This window comes from Mobula birostris, chromosome 8 (genome assembly GCF_030028105.1).
Source record: "Mobula birostris isolate sMobBir1 chromosome 8, sMobBir1.hap1, whole genome shotgun sequence".
Taxonomy (NCBI): Eukaryota; Metazoa; Chordata; class Chondrichthyes; order Myliobatiformes; family Myliobatidae; genus Mobula; species Mobula birostris.
Window position 1 is genome coordinate 147923932 of NC_092377.1, and position 20786 is coordinate 147944717.

At 44.1% G+C, this 20786-nt stretch overlaps 1 protein-coding gene across 1 annotated transcript; it reads left to right on the forward strand.

Moving 5' to 3' along the window:
- Positions 1 to 577: 577 nt before the first annotated feature.
- neflb (neurofilament light chain b) lies at positions 578 to 4329 on the forward strand. The gene is made up of 4 exons (XM_072267239.1): positions 578 to 1621; positions 2144 to 2268; positions 3156 to 3415; positions 3739 to 4329. Exons 1-4 carry the CDS (start codon positions 578 to 580, stop codon positions 3963 to 3965), a joined length of 1656 nt encoding a protein of 551 aa, XP_072123340.1. The 3' UTR covers positions 3966 to 4329.
- Positions 4330 to 20786: the final 16457 nt, after the last annotated feature.

The window sequence follows — 20786 nt, forward strand, 5'->3', positions numbered from 1 at the left end:
GGCACCAATATCCTACAGAGTGATTCGCGCTGATACCTGTAGCGTGTTTTGGGAAAGGCACCAGTATCCAGAGAGTACCCCGGGCAGGAACCGATATCTGTAGAGATTCCGGGGAAAGGCATGAATATCCCGGGAGAGAAAATGCTTCTCTGTTAGGACGCAGACGAGGTCCTACACAGAGATGAAAGGAGCGGGAGGAATTGGCGATTAAGGACAGGTACCAAAGTCTAGGGTCCGGAATAGGTTGGGATAGAATTTAAGCTCTTCTGAGCTGCAGTAGTCAGATCCTATATGTAATAATAGGGAACGTGAATGAGAGCAGAAACACGGGAGCTGCCCCGTTTGTACAGGAAGGAGATATTGCTGAAGGCACCATTTTGAGTGGGATTTTGGCTGAGCTAAGGCTGAAGTTGCATTGAGCCGGTCGCCAGTTCCGTTTGCTCTGCGCGGGTCAGCTGTCTTGCGGTGGGGGTGGCCAGAGGAAGGCCGCATCGATTTTTGCTGGAGAAAGAGGCTGCGTCAGTGCTGTGTGTGCTATAAAAGCAGGGCGCAGAGCAGGTTCAGCACACACGGCACCATGAGCACCGCCAGCTACGAGTCCTACTTCCACGCTCACCGAAGGCGCTATGGGGACAGCTCCGTGCCCCGGTCCTACGGAACTGTCCAGCATTTCAGGAGCAGCTACGGCGGGAGCATGAAACCTTCCTACATGACTTACTCGGTGCCGGCCTTTGCCATCAGGAAAGCCCATAGCGCCGCCTCTTCCTTAATGTCCTCGATGGATACCTTCGATCTCAGCCAGGCGAGCGTGGTGAGCAGCGAGTTCAAGGCGCTGAGGACCCAGGAGAAAGCCCAGCTCCAAGATCTCAACGACCGTTTCGCCAGCTTCATCGAGAAGGTGCATGAGCTGGAACAACAAAACAAGGTGCTGGAAGCCGAGCTCTCTCTCCTGCGCCAGAAACAGGGCGGGCCCTCCAGACTGAAGGGCATCTACGAGCAGGAACTGAGGGACCTGCGCATGGCTCTGGATGATGCCAAGCATGAGAGGCAGGCAGCTCAGAACGAGAGAGACCACTTGGAAGACGCCCTTAAGAACCTGCAAAACCGCTACGAGGAGGAGGTGCTGAACCGGGAGGATGCCGAGGGCAGGCTGATGGAAGCGAGGAAGGGCTCGGATGATGCAGCTTTGGCGAGGGCTGAGGTGGAGAAGAAGATCGATAGCCTGATGGACGAGATCGCCTTCCTGAAAAAGCTCCATGAAGAGGAGATTGCCGAGCTCCAGGCTCAGATTCAGTACGCTCAGGTGACGGTGGAGGTGGACATGGCCAAGCCCGACCTGTCCTCTGCCCTGAGGGAGATTCGGAGCCAGTACGAGAAGGTGGCTGCGAAGAACATGCAATCGGCCGAAGACTGGTACAAGAGCCGCTTCGCCATGCTCAGCGAAAGCGTCTCCAAAGACAACGACGCCACTAAGCAGGCCAAGGACGAGGTGGCGGAATACCGGCGCCTTGTCAAAGCCAAGACCCTGGAGATCGACGGCGTGAGGGGGATGAACGAGGCACTGGAGAGGCAGCTGCAGGAGCTGGACGAGAAGCAAGGCGGGGAGATCAGCGCACTGCAGGTAAGGGCAGGGCGCGGGAGAAAGGCCAGTGCGAAGGATGGGGGGCTAGCATGGGAAAAGGATCAGTCGCGAGCGGGCGGAGGGGGAACGAGGGGGCAGAGAGAGGAAGAGAGAGACAGAGAGAGAGAGAGAGAGAGAGAGAGAGACAGGGAGGGAAGGGGGGGGAGAGAGAGAGAGACAGAGAGACAGAGAGAAAGCCAGAGAAAGATTGAGAGAGAGTTTGAGAGAGATTAAGAAAGAGAGCGAGAGAGAGACAGATAGACAGAGACAGAGAGAGACAGAGACAGGGACGGAAGAAAATAAGATGCTGGAAAACAGTGGGAGGGAAAGGGAATCCTGGAAAAAGGCCAAAGGCCAGGGGAGGATTGAGTAAGGAAGGCAAGCGGACCCACAGATTTACAATTGAAGGGTATAGTTGTTTGGTTGCTAAATTAGCTGTGATTGGGGAATACAAGTGCCTGTGTTTTGGTGTGTGTAGTGCTGGGTGGCTTTCACTTAACAATCTGCCATCTCTCCACCCAGGACGCTATCAGCCAGCTAGAAAACGAGCTCAGGACCACCAAGAACGAGATGGGACGCTACCTGAAGGAGTACCAGGACCTTCTAAACGTGAAAATGGCCTTGGACATCGAGATCGCAGCCTACAGGTAAACGCGGGCTCTCCGACACAAAGCAGTTCCTAGAGCAGGGAGATTTAAGATTTCAAAACCTCACACTACTCTGGGAACCGGGTCAATGAGTCGGGATCCGGGGAGACACTGCAACCCAATTAGTCTTCAGTTAGCTCACCATTCTGCACATCGACGCAGTCAGATGCCAGCCGGTCTCTTCCTCGGACTTACAGCACCCCGCTGTTCTTGGCGGATACTCCCAGACTGGGCGGGGTTGCCGCCCAGGAGTCTGCAATGCACCACTTGTGTGGCGGCCATTCTGCGCCGTTTGCGGCCTCTTGCCGTACGCTCTGAGACTGAAAAGGACTGTAGTCTTCGGTCTGTAGAGGGTTGGACGGCGGGGCAGATGCAAGGAGATCTGTGTACTGGGCTTTCAAGCCAAGTTGGTCTATTGGTCCTCTCCGTCCCGATTATGGACGGCATCATCCTGAGCACAGAGCTTTGGTCTTTCCGAGAACTCCCAATGCAACCCTCCATTACTTGACAACTTGCTGCGCCAGCGTTAAACATTCTCACCACCAAATGGTGGATGAGGCCTCACGGCCCCCACTACAGGCCAAAACAATTACCGCAAGCTTCCTATAGCTCCAAAGAAGAGAAAGAAAACGTGACCTGAAATGCAGCGGTGGAATTGTTGTGACCTGCGGCAGGATAGTGACAGGCGGTGTCTTTAAAGAAAATGAATGAGTACAGGAAGCGGGCATTGTACGGGAGAACAGGGATCAGAATGGGAAATTGGCACATGGAAATAGTTTCCAAGGGCTTGAGGTTCTTACTGATAGGCATTAATAGTGAAGTGAGCATTGATAATATTTTCATGAAATATTGAAATAATCTCACCCTAATTTCTGTTCTGTGTCCAGGAAGCTGCTGGAAGGCGAGGAGACACGGATCAACTATGCCAACGTTGGCAGTGTGATCAGCAGCTACGCCCACACTCAGAGCGCGCCCATCTTTAGCAGACCCAGCTACTCCCTGCAAAGCAGCTCCTACATGTTGTCCAGCAGACCCACAATCTTCAGTGCTTATTCCGGCAGTCAGGTTGAGGAAGAAATCATACAGCAAGCCCAGGCGTTCTCAGAGCAGATGGAACCTCCCGCAGATGAGGCTGAAGAAGCAGAAGGTAAGAATTAGAAGCAGTGGAAAGAGTTCCTCCATCTCCTGTAACTAGCTGTCATTGGGACTCAATTGACAGCACTCCCTTCTCTCTAGGTGATGAGTTCAAGTCTCACTCCCTATTACAATACAAGAGCCCACGTCGGCTCAGTCAGTCCATGCTGAGGGTGGGTTTCACGTTCAGAGTTGCAGCTGTGGGGAAGAGAGAACATTTCCCCTCTCAGCTGGAGATATTCCTCTTCCGTATTCCAATAAGATTTCTCCCCAATTTTCACTCCTCTGTCCATTGTAAAGTGAAATAAGTGTTAACGCTGGTTTCTGATTTTGAAGGTGAAGGTGAGGAAGAGGGAGGAGAAGAAAATGGTGAAGAGGCAGAAGAAAAAGAAGAAGAAGAAGGTGGTGATGAGGAAGGAGACGAGAAGGAGGATGAGGCTCAAGGTGAGAGTGAAGAGAAGGAAGAGGAGAAAGAAGGAGAGAGTGAAGAGCAGGAAGAAAGTAAAGAGAATGGAGATGCGGATGATGAGAAAAGTTCAACAAAGGATGAAGAAAAGAAGTAGGAGCTGAATAAAGAGAATTTATAGGGTGTTGAGTTGCAAAATGGGAACCTACCCCAGCCGTCCATTCAAATGAGCCAAAGATATAATGCAAAATGATCCAATGAAAGTTTAATGCTTTATGTGTTAAGATTGACTCAACACACAATGTAAGAAAAATAATGAAATGCTTGTGCAGATTGTAAACATAATGATGTGTAAGCATGGTTAATGAGGAATGCAAACCATGCAGTGAATACAATTGACATACATGTCAGAAATACTAGAACAATATTGTATTGTCATTATGCAGTAACTATAAAAGCAGGGATCAATGTGCAATTATTTAGAAAAGTAACACAGGACAATATGATATGTTTGCAATAGGTTGAGTCACAATGGATGGTGCAATCAACAATAAATACAACTCTCAACAAATATAAAAAAGTCTAATTTGTTGTACAATTTGAGACACACATTGGCTATATTGAGTAATACCCTCATGACAGACTGAACCAATTTAAGATGCTCACTCGTCATGAACCATTTTATCAAGTAAAGGCTGAACAATCAAAAGTAAAAGGTGTGGCAAGAAAGTAAACCTAGCAACTGAAGCAGAGACCCTGACAACCTATTGGATATGGTTAAGTTAATGGGTTGCATTTCAAAGGCCTAAGTATGTGCGTAATGGATTGCACTTCAGGGGCCCGCGTGTGCAAATATCACCAATACATCCGGGGAATTGAAATTTAGTTAATGAATTAAATTTGGAAAAAAAGTTACCATGGGTTTGCTGTTTTGGAAACACAGACAGTACTCCAGTGCAGCTTCACTGATGACCTCTGGGTAAGGATGCCTGCTGTCATAAATTAGCACTCATTTCAGGGATGGGCAATAAATGCATTCATCCCTATTGAATAGATCAGATCACTGAAAATCTTCCCCAGTTTGATTGAGGCTGAAGTGAACTGTTAGTAGCTTTCCCTGGTAGGTATCCCTCCCTACAGTTTCCCATCCCAAGGATATGGCCAAAATAAATTATGGTGTGCCTCAGGAGCAGGAATTCAGGGAGAAAAGACTAAGGTGCAATTAGAGCAGTCTTTTTCAGCGGGGTGCACTGCAACTATCTCGAGCATCTCTTTTATGGGCAATGTATTTAACATACTAGGCTAGTTCACACGAGCGACTTTGACACCAATAAATATAATGAGATTTTAGCTAGTAGATGCACTTTTAAAGGAAGAGAGATCTGGGGAGACAAACCCAGAGTGCAGGGACTTGACAGCCAAAATGGCAGCTATCAGTGGTAATGGTCAAAATTCCAAGTCTGATGTTAGCAAACCAATTTCTCTACACTGCAATGAATTATGATGGGTGCCAATTTTGATCCTTTCTTTGATCCATGGAGATGAAAAAGCAGCAAGAGCAAGTACAAAGAGTTGAGCCATCAAGGCGGTCCATTTTTTGCTGTGCTGCAACTAAGCCAAATGACCCCAAAGCACTAGACTCCACTGCTTCCCAAAACCCCAGCAGCAAGGACCAGCAAAAAGAGCCCTGTGAAGTCATTCACCAACTTCCCACGTACCTCACATGCTGACTCACAGCTGCCTTGCCAGCTCCATTTTCCTCATTTGCAGCCAATCACTGTCTGGTGTTGGATAATAATCCTCAGGGAATGGACAAGCAGATTCTTTGTTGATGAATATGAAACATGTCCTGACTGCTGCTAAAGTAAATTATTTGTCCTCATACACCAGGAACATAGAAAACTAAGTAGATTTAGGCTATTAGATTCTGCAATTTTGTTCCTTCACTCTCTACAATGCTTGATAACCATCTACCTCAATACAACATTCATCATCACTCTCCAATCACTCAATACCTTTTGTGTCTAGAAATTCATTTGTCTCTTTCTTAAATATACTCACTGACCTGGCATTCAGAGCTGACCGTGGTGCTAAATTTCACAGGTTCATCATCTTCTGAATGAATAAATTTACAAAGATAAAGATAAATGTTGGCTTTGTCACATGTACATCAAAACACACGGTGAAATGAGTTGTTTTTGTATCATTGACCAACACAGTCTGGGGATAGTGTTGGGGGCAGCCAGCAAGTGTCGCCATGCTTTTGACAGCAACAAAGCATGCCCACAATTCACTCACCCTAACCCTAACTAGACGTCATAGGGAGAATGTATTAACTCTTTACAGACAGTGGTGGGACTCGAACCCCGATCAGTGATTGCTGGTGCTGTAGAGTGATTGCCCTAACTGTTACAATGCCACCCAGTCTGATCCTAAACATCTTACCCCAATTTCTGATATTGTGGCTACTTATTCTATCCATGGGAAACATCTTTCCTACAGCCAAAATATCTAGCCCTGTGATATCTTTGTTGGCGTCAATTAGATCTGCACTCATTCTTCTAAACCCTAGTGAAACATGTGACCAAAAATTTCCTTGCCCGTTTATTTATTTATTTATTTATAGCAGTCCATCCAACCCAGAAATCCATCTGGTCAGCCTCTGCTACACTCCTTCTGGGGCAAGTCTACCCTTTTTCACAAAAACAGTTTGGAAGTGCAGACAGTACTCCTGTGTGGTCTTTTCAAGGTCCTTTAGCAAGACATCTGTGTTCCTGTACACAAATCCTCTTGATATGAAGTCTAACATGGGTGTCAAAGGTTATGGGGACAAGGCAGGAGAATGGTTTTGGGAAGGAAAATACATCAGCCATGATCAAATGGGAGAGTAGACTCAATGTGCCAAATTGTCTAATTTTGTTTCTATGTCTTTTGCTCTATGGTCCAATATGCCACTTGCTTTCTTAACCATTGCTGGTAAGAGAGTACTCTTAGGTTACAAAATGACACTGATAGGCTGGTAAATTGGGCATAGCAGGTAGAAACGAATCCTGCCAAATGCATGGTGAAGCACTGTGGGTGGTTTAAAATGTGACTGGGCGAGGAGATACACTAGGGTGTTGTCTGGGATGGAACATCTCAGTTATAAGGTGAGACTGGATGGACCGACTTTGTTTCTCTTGATGCAGTGGAGGTAGAAGGGTGATCTGATAGATATACAAAGATTTCTGAGAGGTGCAGATAAGGAGGTACTTTTCCCATGGTTGAAGTGTATAAAACGAGACGGCATGGGTTTAAGGTGAGAGATAAAATATTTAGAGGAGATCTGTGAAAGAACTTTTTCATGTAGGGTGTGTTTGCAGTCTGAAACACACTGCTTGAGAGTTGGTGTAGGCAGGTACACTTACACATTTGCAAAATATCTGGATGAAAATATGAATTGCCAAGGCTTTGTAACTTATGGCCACGTACCGGAAAATGTGATTAGTGTAGATTGGTACTTGATGGTCAGTATAGATTTGGTGAGATAAAGGGTCTGTTTTTGTGGCTTATGACTCTATGGCTCCCTGACTCTATGACTGATGTGTAAGATCAGCCAAGTCTCTTTGTACATCAACACTTCCTAATTTAACCATTTAACCAATGTTTCCATTCTGGTTTCCCAAGGTATAAACTTTATCTATTTGCCATGTAAAAGTTTGCTGTGGTGTGTTGGCCCAATATGCAACAAATATTGCATGTGGCAGATTTTCCCCGTATGAAAAAACAACCTTTAGACCATACCACGGGTTTTAATTTTACACAGGCATCTTTTAGGTAGAAATTTATCAAAGGTTTTCTGGACATCTCTGTATATCATATCTGTAAGTTTTCCTTTATACACTCTACCAGATACAACCTCAGACTATACCAGAAGTTTTGGCAAAAGTAATTTCACTTTGTGTGATCCTGTTGTTAGTTTCCAAATGCTTTGTTATGTCATCCTTCAATCATTGTGTCCTGAATTTTTCTACCTACTTACAGACTATATTCTTTTTCCTGTCTTATTTTTAAAGGTTGGATTACATTTGGAACCCTACAATTTATAGAAACTGTTCCAGGTTTCCAGAAATTGATAACCAATGCATTAGCAATTTCTACTGCTACCTTCTTTGGAACTCTGGAAGCAGAATACCAGGATTTGAGGATTTAATAGCTTTAAGTGCTATTAATTTCTTCAGCCTTATTTTCCTTTTAATTCTACACTATTTAAGTTCATCACTTTTATTATATTCTAAGGTTTCTTAAATTTCTAGTAAGTTACTTATATCCCTTTTTATAATACCAGAACCAAAGTATTTGTTTAATTGTGATGCCCCAGTGAAGAAAACTAAACTCATGCTGGTCAATTTAAATCTGTTAACCCATTTCTGCCAATAATTAATCTCCTTGCACATAATCAATCACCCATTTCGTTTCACTGGGCAATCAAACTTAACTTCCAAGTCAGGAATAGATTTTGTTTTAAATTGAAGCATTTTGGAGCATATTCTGTCAGGTTAGTCATCCCCAACATGGATGGCTGCAATACTGATTCTATTCCCCCATTCTCTTGAGATAGTGTGCTTACATTGAATGCTTGAATAGTTTTGAATGATTAATCAAGGAAGTGCACGACAGCCAGACTTTTAAACAATCCAATAGTATATTGTAAAGAAGATAATTATTTGAATCCAAATCCAAATTTTGAGGAAGCTCTTAAGGTCTATGCTCACTCCTCCTCAGTACCTCTTCACAGTCAATAATAATAAAATAGTTAGGGAGCATTCTCATTGAGTGTCTGTTTGCTTCTCTTTAGGCTTGTTTACTGTTATCAGATAATTATATTCTTCTCACGTTTCTTTATGACAAAGGAGGAAGTAATTCAGGCTGTGTTCCACGTCAATTCCCAGAGCAAAGTCATTGTTCCATCCTTATATTTTTGCAAGCTTCTTTCTCTCATCTGTTCATCAACCCTGTCCCAAATAGTATGATTTCCCACATATTTAGCAAGTGGGATAAAATCTGGGCACCTGGAGGGAACCCATATGGTCAAAGGGGTAACTTGCAAAGTCCACTCAAAGTAGGAATTGATACTGTGTTGTACTGTCATGAGGAATTTTACTTTGGAGTTCACAACATTACCTACCTCATGCCTATGCATCAAGAAACTGTTAACACTTCGGATCTGAGACATTTCATCAGCACTAGCGTTAAGGCAACATAGAGCCTCAGTAAAAAAAAAAGTGAGAATCAAAGGGGAAACTTTCCAATGATTTGCACAAAAGATGGCTGTAGCTTTGGACCTCAGAAGTGGGGATGTCTGCTAATGATTAGAAACATGTCAGAAATAAAAATAGTTCATGCTTGCACTCAGAGAAACTTATGCAATATTTGAGTTGTTAAGGCATCCGTTAGTCTTGTGAGACCATGGATCTGTGCCTGGAAAGTCTTCACTCTCCAGGGCGCAGGCCTGGGCAAGATTGTATGGAAGACCAGCAGCTGCCCATGCTGCAAGTCTCCCCTCTCCATGACACCAATGTTGTCCAAGGGAAGGGCATTAGGACCCATACAGCTTGGTACCAGTGTCATCGCAGAGCAATGTGTGATTAAGTGCCTTGCTCAGGGGCACAACATGTCACCTCGGCTGGGGCTTGAACCCACGACCTTCAGGTCGCTAGTCCAATGCCTTAACCACTTGGCCACGTGCCCACTATCTAAGTATGTGACAAGGAATATTCACACTGCCCATGTTCTGACCAATGAAAAGGAGAGTCTAACTACCACCTCAACACATTCAATGGCTCTGACATTGCTGATTCCTCCTGCCACCCAGCAAGACATGACAAAGCCCAGCTCGTCATAGGGTGTCCTGCAGCAGGTAGCGTTCTTCCTAACTTCCCATAAGCTCATGCCTCATCAACAAGGCATATCCAGAGTGTGATAAAATGTGCTTGCTTGGATGAGCACTGTTCAAATCACGCAGATGAAGTATGACCTCATCCAAGACAAAGAACTTCGCTGGACTGGAAGTCCATTCACCAGTCTAAACTTGAAGATTCAAGATTGTTTAATGTCATTTCCAGTACACAAGTGTAAAAAAAGAACAGAATAATTGTTATACTGCAGCTGAAGTGGCACAGAAATAAACACAATAACATAAAAAGCAGAATAACTATAAATATGTAAGGTAACTTACACACATAGATTGCCACAAGGCACAGGAGCGTCTGCACATAAGGTGTATGATAGAAAATGATAAAGTAGTGGAGATTGGGATGTGGAGAGGTTAGTTAATGTGTGGGGATGTTGATCAGCCTTACTGCTCAGGGAAAGTAATCGTTTTTGAGCCTGTTAGTCCTGGCGCGGATGCTACGCAGCCTCCTCCCTGATGGGAGTGGGACAAATTGTCCATGAGCAGGGAGTGTGGGATCCTTTTGATGTTACTGGCCCTTTTCCTGCACCTTTATGTATATAAAACCATAAGACCATAAGATATAGGAGCAGAATTCAGCCATTTGGCCCATCGAGTCTGCTCTGCCATTTCATCGTGGCTGATCCATTTTCCCTTTCAGTATCAGTCTCTTGTCTTCTCCTCATATCCCTTCATGTCCTGACCATTCTAGAATCTATCAAACTCTGCTTTACATATACATAAGACTTAGCCTCCACAGCTGCCTGTGGCAAAGGATTCCACAGATTGACCACTCTCTGGCTAAAGAAATTCCTTCTCATCTCTGTTCTAAAAGGATACCCTTCTGTTCTGAGGCTGCATCCACTGACAGACTTTCAGGAAGTCCCACAGGAGACATCCACATCCACTCTATCAAGGTCTTTCACCATTCAATTGGTTTCAATTAGGTCAGCCCTCATTCTTCTAAATTCTAGTAAATACACACACAGAGTCATCAAACGTTCTTCATATGACAAGCTGTTCAATTCCGGAATAATTTTCGTGAACCTCCTTTGAACCCGCTCCGGTTTCAGAATATCCTTTCTAAAATAAGGGCTCACAATACTCTAAGTGAGTCCTTACTAGTGCTTTATAAAGTCTCAACATTACATCCTTGCTTTTATATTTGAGTCCTTTTGGCCTTATGGTCTTATGGTCTTATGGTCTTTTGAAATGAATGTGAACAGTGCATTTGCCTATCCTTGCCACTGACTCAACCTACAAATTAACCTTTAGGGAATCTTGCACAAGGACACCAACATCTCTTTGTACCTCTGTGCTTTCTCTCCATTTAGAAAATAATCAACCCTTTCATTTCTTCTTCTACTAAAGTGCATGACCATATACTTTCTGACACTGTATTCCATCTGCCATTTCTTTGCCCATTCTCCCAATCCGTCTAAGTCATTCTGTAGCCTCTCCCTTCCCCTCCACCTATCTTTGTATCATTTGAAGACTGCAACAGGCTATCAATTTTGTCATCCAAAGCATTGACATATAATGAAAAAAGAACTGGTTCCAAAACAGAACCCTGTTAAACACCACTAGTCACCAGCAGCCAACCAAAAAAGGCTTTGTTTATTCCCACTCTTTGCATCCTGCCAATCAGCCACTGCTTTATCCATACTAGAATCTATCCTGTAGTACCATAGGCTTGTTACTTGTTAAACAGCCTCATGTGTGGCACCTTGTCAAAGACCTTCTGAAAATTCAAGTACACAACATCAACCGATTCTTCTTTGTCTATCCTACTTGTTATTTCTTCAAAAAATTCCAACAGATTTATCATGCAGGATTTTCCACTGAAAAAAAACCTTGCTGACTTTGGCCTACCTTCTCATGTGCCTCCAAGTACTCCAAAATCACACGCTTAATAATTGACTACAACATCTTCCCAACCGCAGAGGTCAGACTAACTGACCTATAATTTCCATTCTTCGGCCTCTCCCCCTCCTTGGAGTGACAATTGCAACTTTCTAGTCTCCTGGAACCATTCCAGAATCTAGTGATCCTTGAAAGAGCATTACTAATGCCTCTACAATCTCTTCAGCCACCTCTTTCAGAACCCTGGGGTGTACACCATCTGGTCCAGGTGACTTATCTACTTTCAGACCTTTCAGTTTCCCAAGAACCTTCTCCCTAGCAATGGTACCTTCACACACTTCATAAGCCCTGACACATGGAGCATTCACCATACTACTAGTGTCTTCCAAAGTGATGCAAAATACTTATTCAGTTCATCTGCTATTTCCTTGTCTCCGATTAGTACCTCTTCAGCATCGTTTTCCAGCTGTCTGATATCCACCCTCACCTCTCTTTTACACTTTATCTGCCTGAAGAAACTTTTGGTATCCTCCTTATATGTCCTTCATGGCCACCACTACACTTTAGCAGGGGTGTGGTAGCTAAACAATACACTGTAGTTAGTCATCAAAACCTCAAGTGTAGTACCTATTAAATCTACGATCTCTGTCATCAAGGGCAGGGACAGAAAGCACTTGGGAGCATAAACCTGCAGTTGCCTCATGTACCACTTTCACTCAGAATTCGTCACTGACTCTAAATTGTTGCAACACATTCTCCAGAAGGATCGTTGCCGTTCAAGAAGTTGGCTCACCTTCACCTACTCAAGGGTAGTTAGTGAGGGAAATTAATTTGACCCTGCCAGCAATGTCCTCATCCCATGAATGAATTTAAACAGAACTGCCGGAACAAGCATCAATATTTGACTGTCGAAGGGTGAAATTGTGTCTGGTGCCCTCTCGATGACACTTGCATGTTGATTTAAAGTGAGGAGAGTGTAGGGCATATGTATGACAGTATCCAAGATCCCCTTTGTATTGGAACTTGGGCCCAAAAGAGTGACACAGCTTTGAGCTGCACCCTGAAAGCCAGCCTCCACACAATGGTCTTCAGTTACACATGGAACCGAGATTTTTGTCGGCACTCCTTGCTGAATGCATGAGGGATTTGAAACCATCTGATTTTATAGAATCAGACCAGACTTTCAAACAAGACTGGCCTTGATGAAAAACATTGCTGAATCATCTGCGTCTCCCTCAGTTAATCATCCAATAGAAATCAGGCTAAAATCACCCCATTTCAAAGTCCAAAGTTCAATGTAAATTTATTTTTAAAGTACATATATGTCACTATATACCACCTCGAGATTCATTTTCTTGCAGGTTTTCATAGTAGGACAAAGAAATGCAATAGATTCAATGAAATCTGCACACTAATATTGGCAAGCAACCAAAGTGCAAAAGAAGACTAGCTATGCAAATGCAATAAATAAATAATAGATAGATAATACTAACAGCATGAGTTGTAGAGCCCTTAAAAGTGAATTTATAGGTTACATTCAGTGATCGGTTCAGTACTGTGGTGAGTGTAGTTATCCATGTTAGTTTGCGAGCTTCATCTTTGAAGGGTAATAACTGTTCCTGAACTTGGTGAGACCGAAGGCTCCTGTACCTACTTCCTGATGGCACTTGAATAATAAACTGCTTTCACACCCCTGAAGGCCATTTTCAGTCAAAACATAAACCTCAATCTGGAGCCTTAGGCTTTATTGCAAGGAATAAGAACATAAGGTAGATGTAAAGCACAGCTGGAGCATCAAGCACACATCACAGTGCAACTGCACACTTGCCATCCAGCCCAGGGCAACATTCTTCTCCTCTGCCCAATTAAAAGACAAGTATCCACAACTTGTAAAATAATCCTCAATACACTAATATTGCTAGGTATTTTTAACATTGTTAGTCCTTTGTCTTTATCCATTTTTGGCATAATTGCTGGTAACTCTGAATTGCTCTTGAGAAGGCAGTAACCAACCGTCCTTCTTAAACTGCTGCAGGCAGGCCTGGTGCTCTTGGAACAGAAGTTCTAGTGTTTAGATCCAGGCACAATGAAGAACAAGTGATATATTTCCAAGTCAATGTGGTGTGCACCTTGGAAAAGAATCTGCCCCGTTGCCTTTTCATTAAGGCCATTGGGTCTATCAGAGAGTTCCTGGGTTGTGGATGGTGCATACAGCTGCCACTGTGCATTGATGATAAAGAAAAACATATGACAAAGAGTCCATAAAATGGGCTGTTTTTGTCTGGGATGGTGTTGAGCTGCAGTACTTGAGAATTGCTGGTGCTGCACTCAACCACGCAATTAGAGTGATTTCCATCATGTCCCTGACTTGTAGATGGGTGATCAGCAATGGAGTCACAACACAGAAATTGCACATGAGGGAAGGAATCTCTGAAGATGGTTGGGATAGGGCACTGTCCTGAAACTCACTGGCAGTGATATCCTATGGATGTTGTCTGATCCAATTATCCAATTAGTCTTTGCCATATCCAGTCTTCCCAGCCATTTCTGGATGCCATGTGAAGTGATTCCTACTGGCTGAAGACCAGCTTCTGCGATTTTGGAAGCCCAGACGAATCATCTCTTTGACAGTTCTGGCTGAACAGGGTTGTGAATAATTCAGCAGGTTTTGAACAGCATTCACACACTGAGCCTTGTCATTGTTGACATGTTGTTGGAGCCTCCTCCTCCCCCCATTAGCGGTTTAATTGGTATGACGCTACCTCGCCAACCCCATCCATGACCAGATGTGGCAACACCTGCAGAGATTCAGTCTGATCTGCTCACTGTGACAAGGCTCATCTCTGTTCTTGTGTGATGTTTTTGTTGTTTACCCGACACTCCAGTTTCACTTGGCTGGCATCTCATCATTTATTATCTGATGCTATTCCTGGCAGGTGCTCCTGCACTTCCTATTCAATTAGCACTTACCCCCTGGCAAGGTAGCAACAGCAAAGTGAAAACGTGCCTGGCCTCGAGGTTACATACTCTGACGAAGTGCCGATCTGCTGCTGCGGAGAGATTACAGCGCCTCATGGATACTGTTCTAAATCTACCTCATTCCCCATGATTATAGTGACAGGGCTGTCCACAGCATTCACAGGGATTGTGTAGCCGTCACCCCTATCAATTGTTTTCTCACAGCACAGAATCAGGCCTTCCAGCCCATCTAGTCCATGCCAAACTAGCCCCATGGACCTGCTCCTGGATTTTAGCCCTCCAAATCCTTCCCATCCATGTACTTACCCAAATTTCTCTTAAGTGTTGCAACTGAACCCCCATCCACCACTTTTGCTGGCAGCTCATTCCCCATTCTCAGCAGCCCCTGAATGAAGATCCCCCTCATGTTTCCCTTAAGCATTTAATCTTTCAGCCTTAACCAATGACTTCTAGTTCTTGTCTCACCCAAAGTCAATGGAAAAAGCCTTTTGCATTTACACTATCTTTGCCACTGATGATTTTGTATACCACAATCAAATCTCCCCTAATTCTCCTATGCTCCAGGAAATGAGGTCCTAGCCTATCAAACCTTTCCTTATAACTCTGACTAGTGGTGATGGACATTGAAGCCCATCACCCAGAGTACATATTATGTCTTATTACTGTCAAAGGAAGCAGGATAAGTTTAATTAATTATCATATTGCAGATTGCTTAACAATATGAGAGACAGTTCTGCCATGAATATTATGTGTAGTTCTCTGCATAACTGATAAGCATTTAACTCTAACAGTGCTATATTTACAGCTCATGCCACGTCCTCTTCCCTGGTAGTTGGCGACCTTGTTACACACTAATCAGCTGTGGGCATCTTTGTGGTGAATCTCCATCTGTAGCGTTTGTACCTCGGCCTTCTTCTACCATCTGCTCCATTCTGGTGGAAGGAACCCTGCCATCTGCTCTTGAAACCATGCTCCTTATATGAAGGTGACACCAGTCATTACGAGGGGTGATTGATAAGTTCGTGGCCTAAGGTAGAAGGAGTCAATTTTAGCAAATTTAGCACGTTTATTTTTCAACATGGTCCCCTCCTACATTTACACACTTAGTCCAGACGTCGTGGAGCATACGGATCCCTTCCTTGTAGAGGTCAGCGTCTTGGACCTCCAGAAAGTGGTCCACAGCAGGGGTGATTGATAAGTTCGTGGCCTAGGGTAGAAGGAGATGAGTTATACAGCTCTCATTGCATGCACATGCAGTTCAACTCTTTGAGAGCTTATCCACAAAGTTTGAAGTTAATAGCTCATCTCCTTCTACCTTAGGGCACAAACTTATCAATCACCCCTGCTGCGGATCACTTTCTGGAGGTCCAAGACGCCGACTCCTACAAGGAAAGGATCCGTATGCTCCACGACCGCTGGACTAAGTGTGTAAATGTAACCATATAACAATCACAACATGGAAACAGGCCATCTTGGCCCTTCTAGTCAGGAGGGGACTATGTTGAAAAATAAATGTGCTAGGTTTTCTAAAATTGACTCCTTCTACCTTAGACCATGAACTTTTCAATCATGCCTTGTGAGTCAAATGCACATCATGGAAAAGGGCAACTAGGCTTATCTAGCTGTGCCAGTGTTGATTCTGCACCTTCATCCCAACTTATTTCACCTTGGCAGCTGTGTTCTCATTACCCACCAAAGTTCCTGTAAGTCCATCTCTGCTATCTGCCTCGAATAGTTTCTGTGAAACCATTCTCCCCATTCTCCAGGGAAAACTGTTTCTCTTGAATTCCAGACTGGAATAAGGCCTTCCATTGGTTGGAATTCACCATGGACGTTGTATCCCAGCGATCTGCATGATGTGCAATCCAAGACAGTACGATATGGAGAGTAAGCTGTCGCCCACGTAGCAGGCTTCCCCTTTCTACACAGCTGATGAATCGAAAGGAACGGCAGAGACAGATACTTTCTGGCACCAGCAGCATCGCGGGAGTTACCAGTCAGCGTTGAGTTCAACATAGGACTGCCTTAAGGAGCTCCAGCTCCAGAATTTTTCGAAGGGTTTACTCCCGAAGCCTTCGCCATAAGTGAGTATAGACGCAAAGCAGCGAGTTTTGAGGTCAGAGTTTTCCTTCTCCTAGATGAGCTGCCAAGCAAGAGTGATGAGGCCCATCTGCCCGAAGCAAGTAACCTAGCTTTTTCCCTTCTGTCAGTAGAAATGGATCTGTTGGGCTTAGTAGCTAAGTGAAGGCAGGACTGGACTTGGCTGTCAGAGGCTATTTGAGTGGCATGCTCAAATGGCTGTTTCATACTTCTGATCCCTGTTTTATTTGGAAACATCTTCTTTTATGTCTATCATATTAAATCATACATTTAATACTTCCATCTGCAGTTGGCGAGAATTACTGAAACCTTGAAATCTCAGTCAATACTTATTCAGTTTTGAAGTCTTAATGGCTAATCCATTTGACTGATTTATATAATACTCTGAACTCCTGCATATCTCTCTTCTGCAGAATCACTTGAAATCGACATTTTTGTCATCCAACAATGTTAAAATGCTTTTCCTCATCATTGTTAGTAGTTGATTAATTCAGTGTTTAATTTTGTTGCAAACACTTTTATCCCCTTGGTATTAATTGGTCAGATGGAGACTGGAAGAAAATCCTGATGAGCAAACATTAATTACTAGCTACCAAACTTCTTCAATAGCTATCAGGTTATATTCAATAAACTTAACAGAGATGTAAACAACAGGAATTCTGCAGATGCTGGAAATTCAAGCAGCACACATCAAAATTGCTGGTGAATGCAGCAGGCCAGGCAGCATCTCTAGGAAGAGGCACAGTCGACGTTTCGGGCCGAGACCCTTCATCAGGACTAACTGAAAGAAGAGTTAGTAAGAGATTTGAAAGTGGGAGGGGGAGGGGGAGATCCAAAATGATAGGAGAAGACAGGAGGGGGAGGGATGGAGCCAAGAGCTGGACAGGTGATTGGCAAAAGGGATATGAGAGGATCATGGGACATGAGGCCCAGGGAGAAGGAAAAGGGGGAGGGGGGGGGAAACCCAGAGGATGGGCAAGGGGTATAGTCAGAGGGACAGAGGGAGAAAAAGGAGAGAGAGAGAGAAAGAATGTGTGTATATAAATAAATAACGGATGGGGTACGAGGGAGAGGTGGGGCATTAGAGGAAGTTAGAGAAGTCAATGTTCATGCCATCAGGTTGGAGGCTACCCAGACGGAATATAAGGTGTTGTTCCTCCAACCAGAGTGTGGCTTCATCTTTACAGTAGAGGAGGCCGTGGATAGACATATCAGAATGGGAATGGGATGTGGAATTAAAATGTGTGGCCACTGGGAGATCCTGCTTTCTCTGGTGCCACCCCCAATGGGATCCCACCACTAAGCACATCTTTCCCTCCCCCCCCCCACTTTCCGCAGGGATCGCTCCCTATACGACTTCCTTGTCCATTTGACCCCCCATCCCTCCCCACTGATATCCCTCCTGGCACTTATCCTTGTAAGCAGAACAAGTGCTACACATACCCTTACACTTCCTCCCTTACCACCATTCAGGGTCCCGACAGTCCTTCCAGGTGAGGCGACACTTCACCTGTGAGTTGGCTGGGGTGATATACTGCGTCCAGTGCTCCCGATGTGGCCTTCTATATATTGCCGAGACCCGATGCAGACTAGGAGATCATTTTGCTGAACACCTACACTCTGTCTGCCAGAGAAAGCAGGATCTCCCAGTGGTCACACATTTTAATTCCACATCCCATTCCCATTCTGATATGTCTATCCACAGCCTCCTCTACTGTAAAGATGAAGCCACACTCTGGTTGGCGGAACAACACCTTATATTCTGTCTGGGTAGCCTCCAACCTGGTGGCATGAACATTGACTTCTCTAACTTCCTCTAATACCCCACCTCTCCCTCGTACCCCATCCGTTATTTATTTATTTATATACACACATTCTTTCTCTCTCTCTCTCCTTTTTCTCCCTCTGTCCCTCTGACTATACCCCTTGCCCATCCTCTGGGTTTCCCCCCCTCCCCCTTTTCCTTCTCCCTGGGCCTCATGTCCCATGATCCTCTCATATCCCTTTTGCCAATCACCTGTCCAGCTCTTGGCTCCATCCCTCCCCCTCCTGTCTTCTCCTATCATTTTGGATCTCCCCCTCCCCCTCCCACTTTCAAATCTCTTACTATCTCTTCTTTCAGTTAGTCCTGACAAAGAGTCTCGGCCTGAAACGTCGACTGTACCTCTTCCTAGAGATGCTGCCTGGCCTGCTGCGTTCACCAGCAACTTTGATGTGTGTAACTTAACAGAGATATTCAGTTGCACTTTTTCTAGTATTGTATATTGCCAATGACATTCATAATATAATCTCCTCTACAACGGGGAAACCAAATGCAAATCAGTAAATGCTTTGTAAAGCAGCTCTGTTCTGTCCACATGGGTGGCCTTGCCTGTTCTTTAATTCTCCATTTCACTCCCAGTCTGACCTCTCTAATCTGTATTCCAATGAAGCCAAGGTAAGTTTCAGATATAAGACTGAATCTTCTGTCTGAGTACATTGCATCCTTTGGAATTAAATATCAAATTTAACAATCATAGATTATCTTCTTTTACTATTTGTACAATGTAACTGACCATATCTTCTGTAAGTATGTTTTATTTCTGAGATTAACTTATTTCCCTCTCAAAAGCCAAGCCTTTACAGCATTCTGTGTTTTGTTTTAGGCTTCAGCAAAAGCTCTGGCCATCATTTCACAGTTTTTACATTTACTTTTGCTTGTTTTTGTTCAATAGGTTTCAATAGGTACATTTAATGTCAGAGAAATATATATAATATACATCCTGAAATTCTTTTTCTTCGCAAACATCCATGAAAACAGGGGTACTCCAAAGAATGGATGTCAGTTAAATGTTAGAACCCCAAAGCCGGCCCCCCAACTCCCCCTCCCATACACAAGCAGCAGCAAGGCAATGACCCCCTCTCCCCCACCAGCAAAAAAAAAACATTGACACCCGCCACTGAGCACTCAAGCATGCAGCAAAGCATCAATAAAGACATAGACTTACAGTACCCCAAAGACTACTCGTTCACCCGGTATTCAAAATACCACAGGCTCTAACTGTCATTAACCTATAAACTAATCTGTAAACCAGAGAATCACTCAATAAACCTCATCTTACCCTATCAGAGATGCTCTATCCATCCTTGCTCCACAGAATGCATCAAATTTTCCAATGGAGTTTTTAAAAATATATATATCAGAGGCATTTGTCTGAAAGTTTGGCATTAAGTTCCTATTCCTGTTGAAATGAATGGAAGTGTGCTGGGTAAAGTGAGGATATTCCCTGAATTGTTCAGAGTGATAGGTGGAGGAAGGAGCTGAAAATGCTGATTTCTTCCAGCTTACAGTACTAAAATGATTATATAATAAGAAAGTTAGTTGTGATTTGATTTTAGGAAAACAACATGGGACTAGGACTATCTTAGGCAGGAAGTTTTCAAGAAATGTTCTTTCTTTATCTCTCTGATTACACCATTTGGTCTCATATGTGTTAGAGCTGGGAGTACTTGTAGACCATCCATAGTTTACAATTAGCCAGCTGACTAGTGTGAGATAGGGGACTTGACTGAATGACGCAATCTCAAAGTCAGCAAAGCTAAAGAGTTGGTTGACTTCATGAAGGAGGAGAGTGCACACGTGTCAGTTTTCATGGGGGGTGGTCAGAGGTGGAGGGAGTCAACAGTTTTGAATTACTGGGTGTTAACATATATTTGAGTCCAGCACTTAGGTACAACCATAGGGAAAGCATGGCAGTCTTTTTACTTCCTTAAGGAGCTAAAAAAGTTTAAATTTCTCACCAAATACTCCATGAAATTTCTATAGATGAACTGTTGGGAGTATCCTGACTTAGTACACCATGGTCTGGTATGGTAACTTGAATACACTGGAATGTAAAATGCCACAGAGCATAGCGGGCACTGCCCAATACATCACGGGCACATTCCCATCCACCATTGGCAATATCTACAGGAGGCACTGCCGCAGGAAGGCAACACATTCTCCATAACTTCTGCAATCTCCGGTGGAATCCCACCTCCAATCACATCTTTCCTTCCCCCCACTTTCTGCTTTCTGCAGGGATCGCTCCCTACATGACTTCCTTGTATGTTCATCCCTCCCGG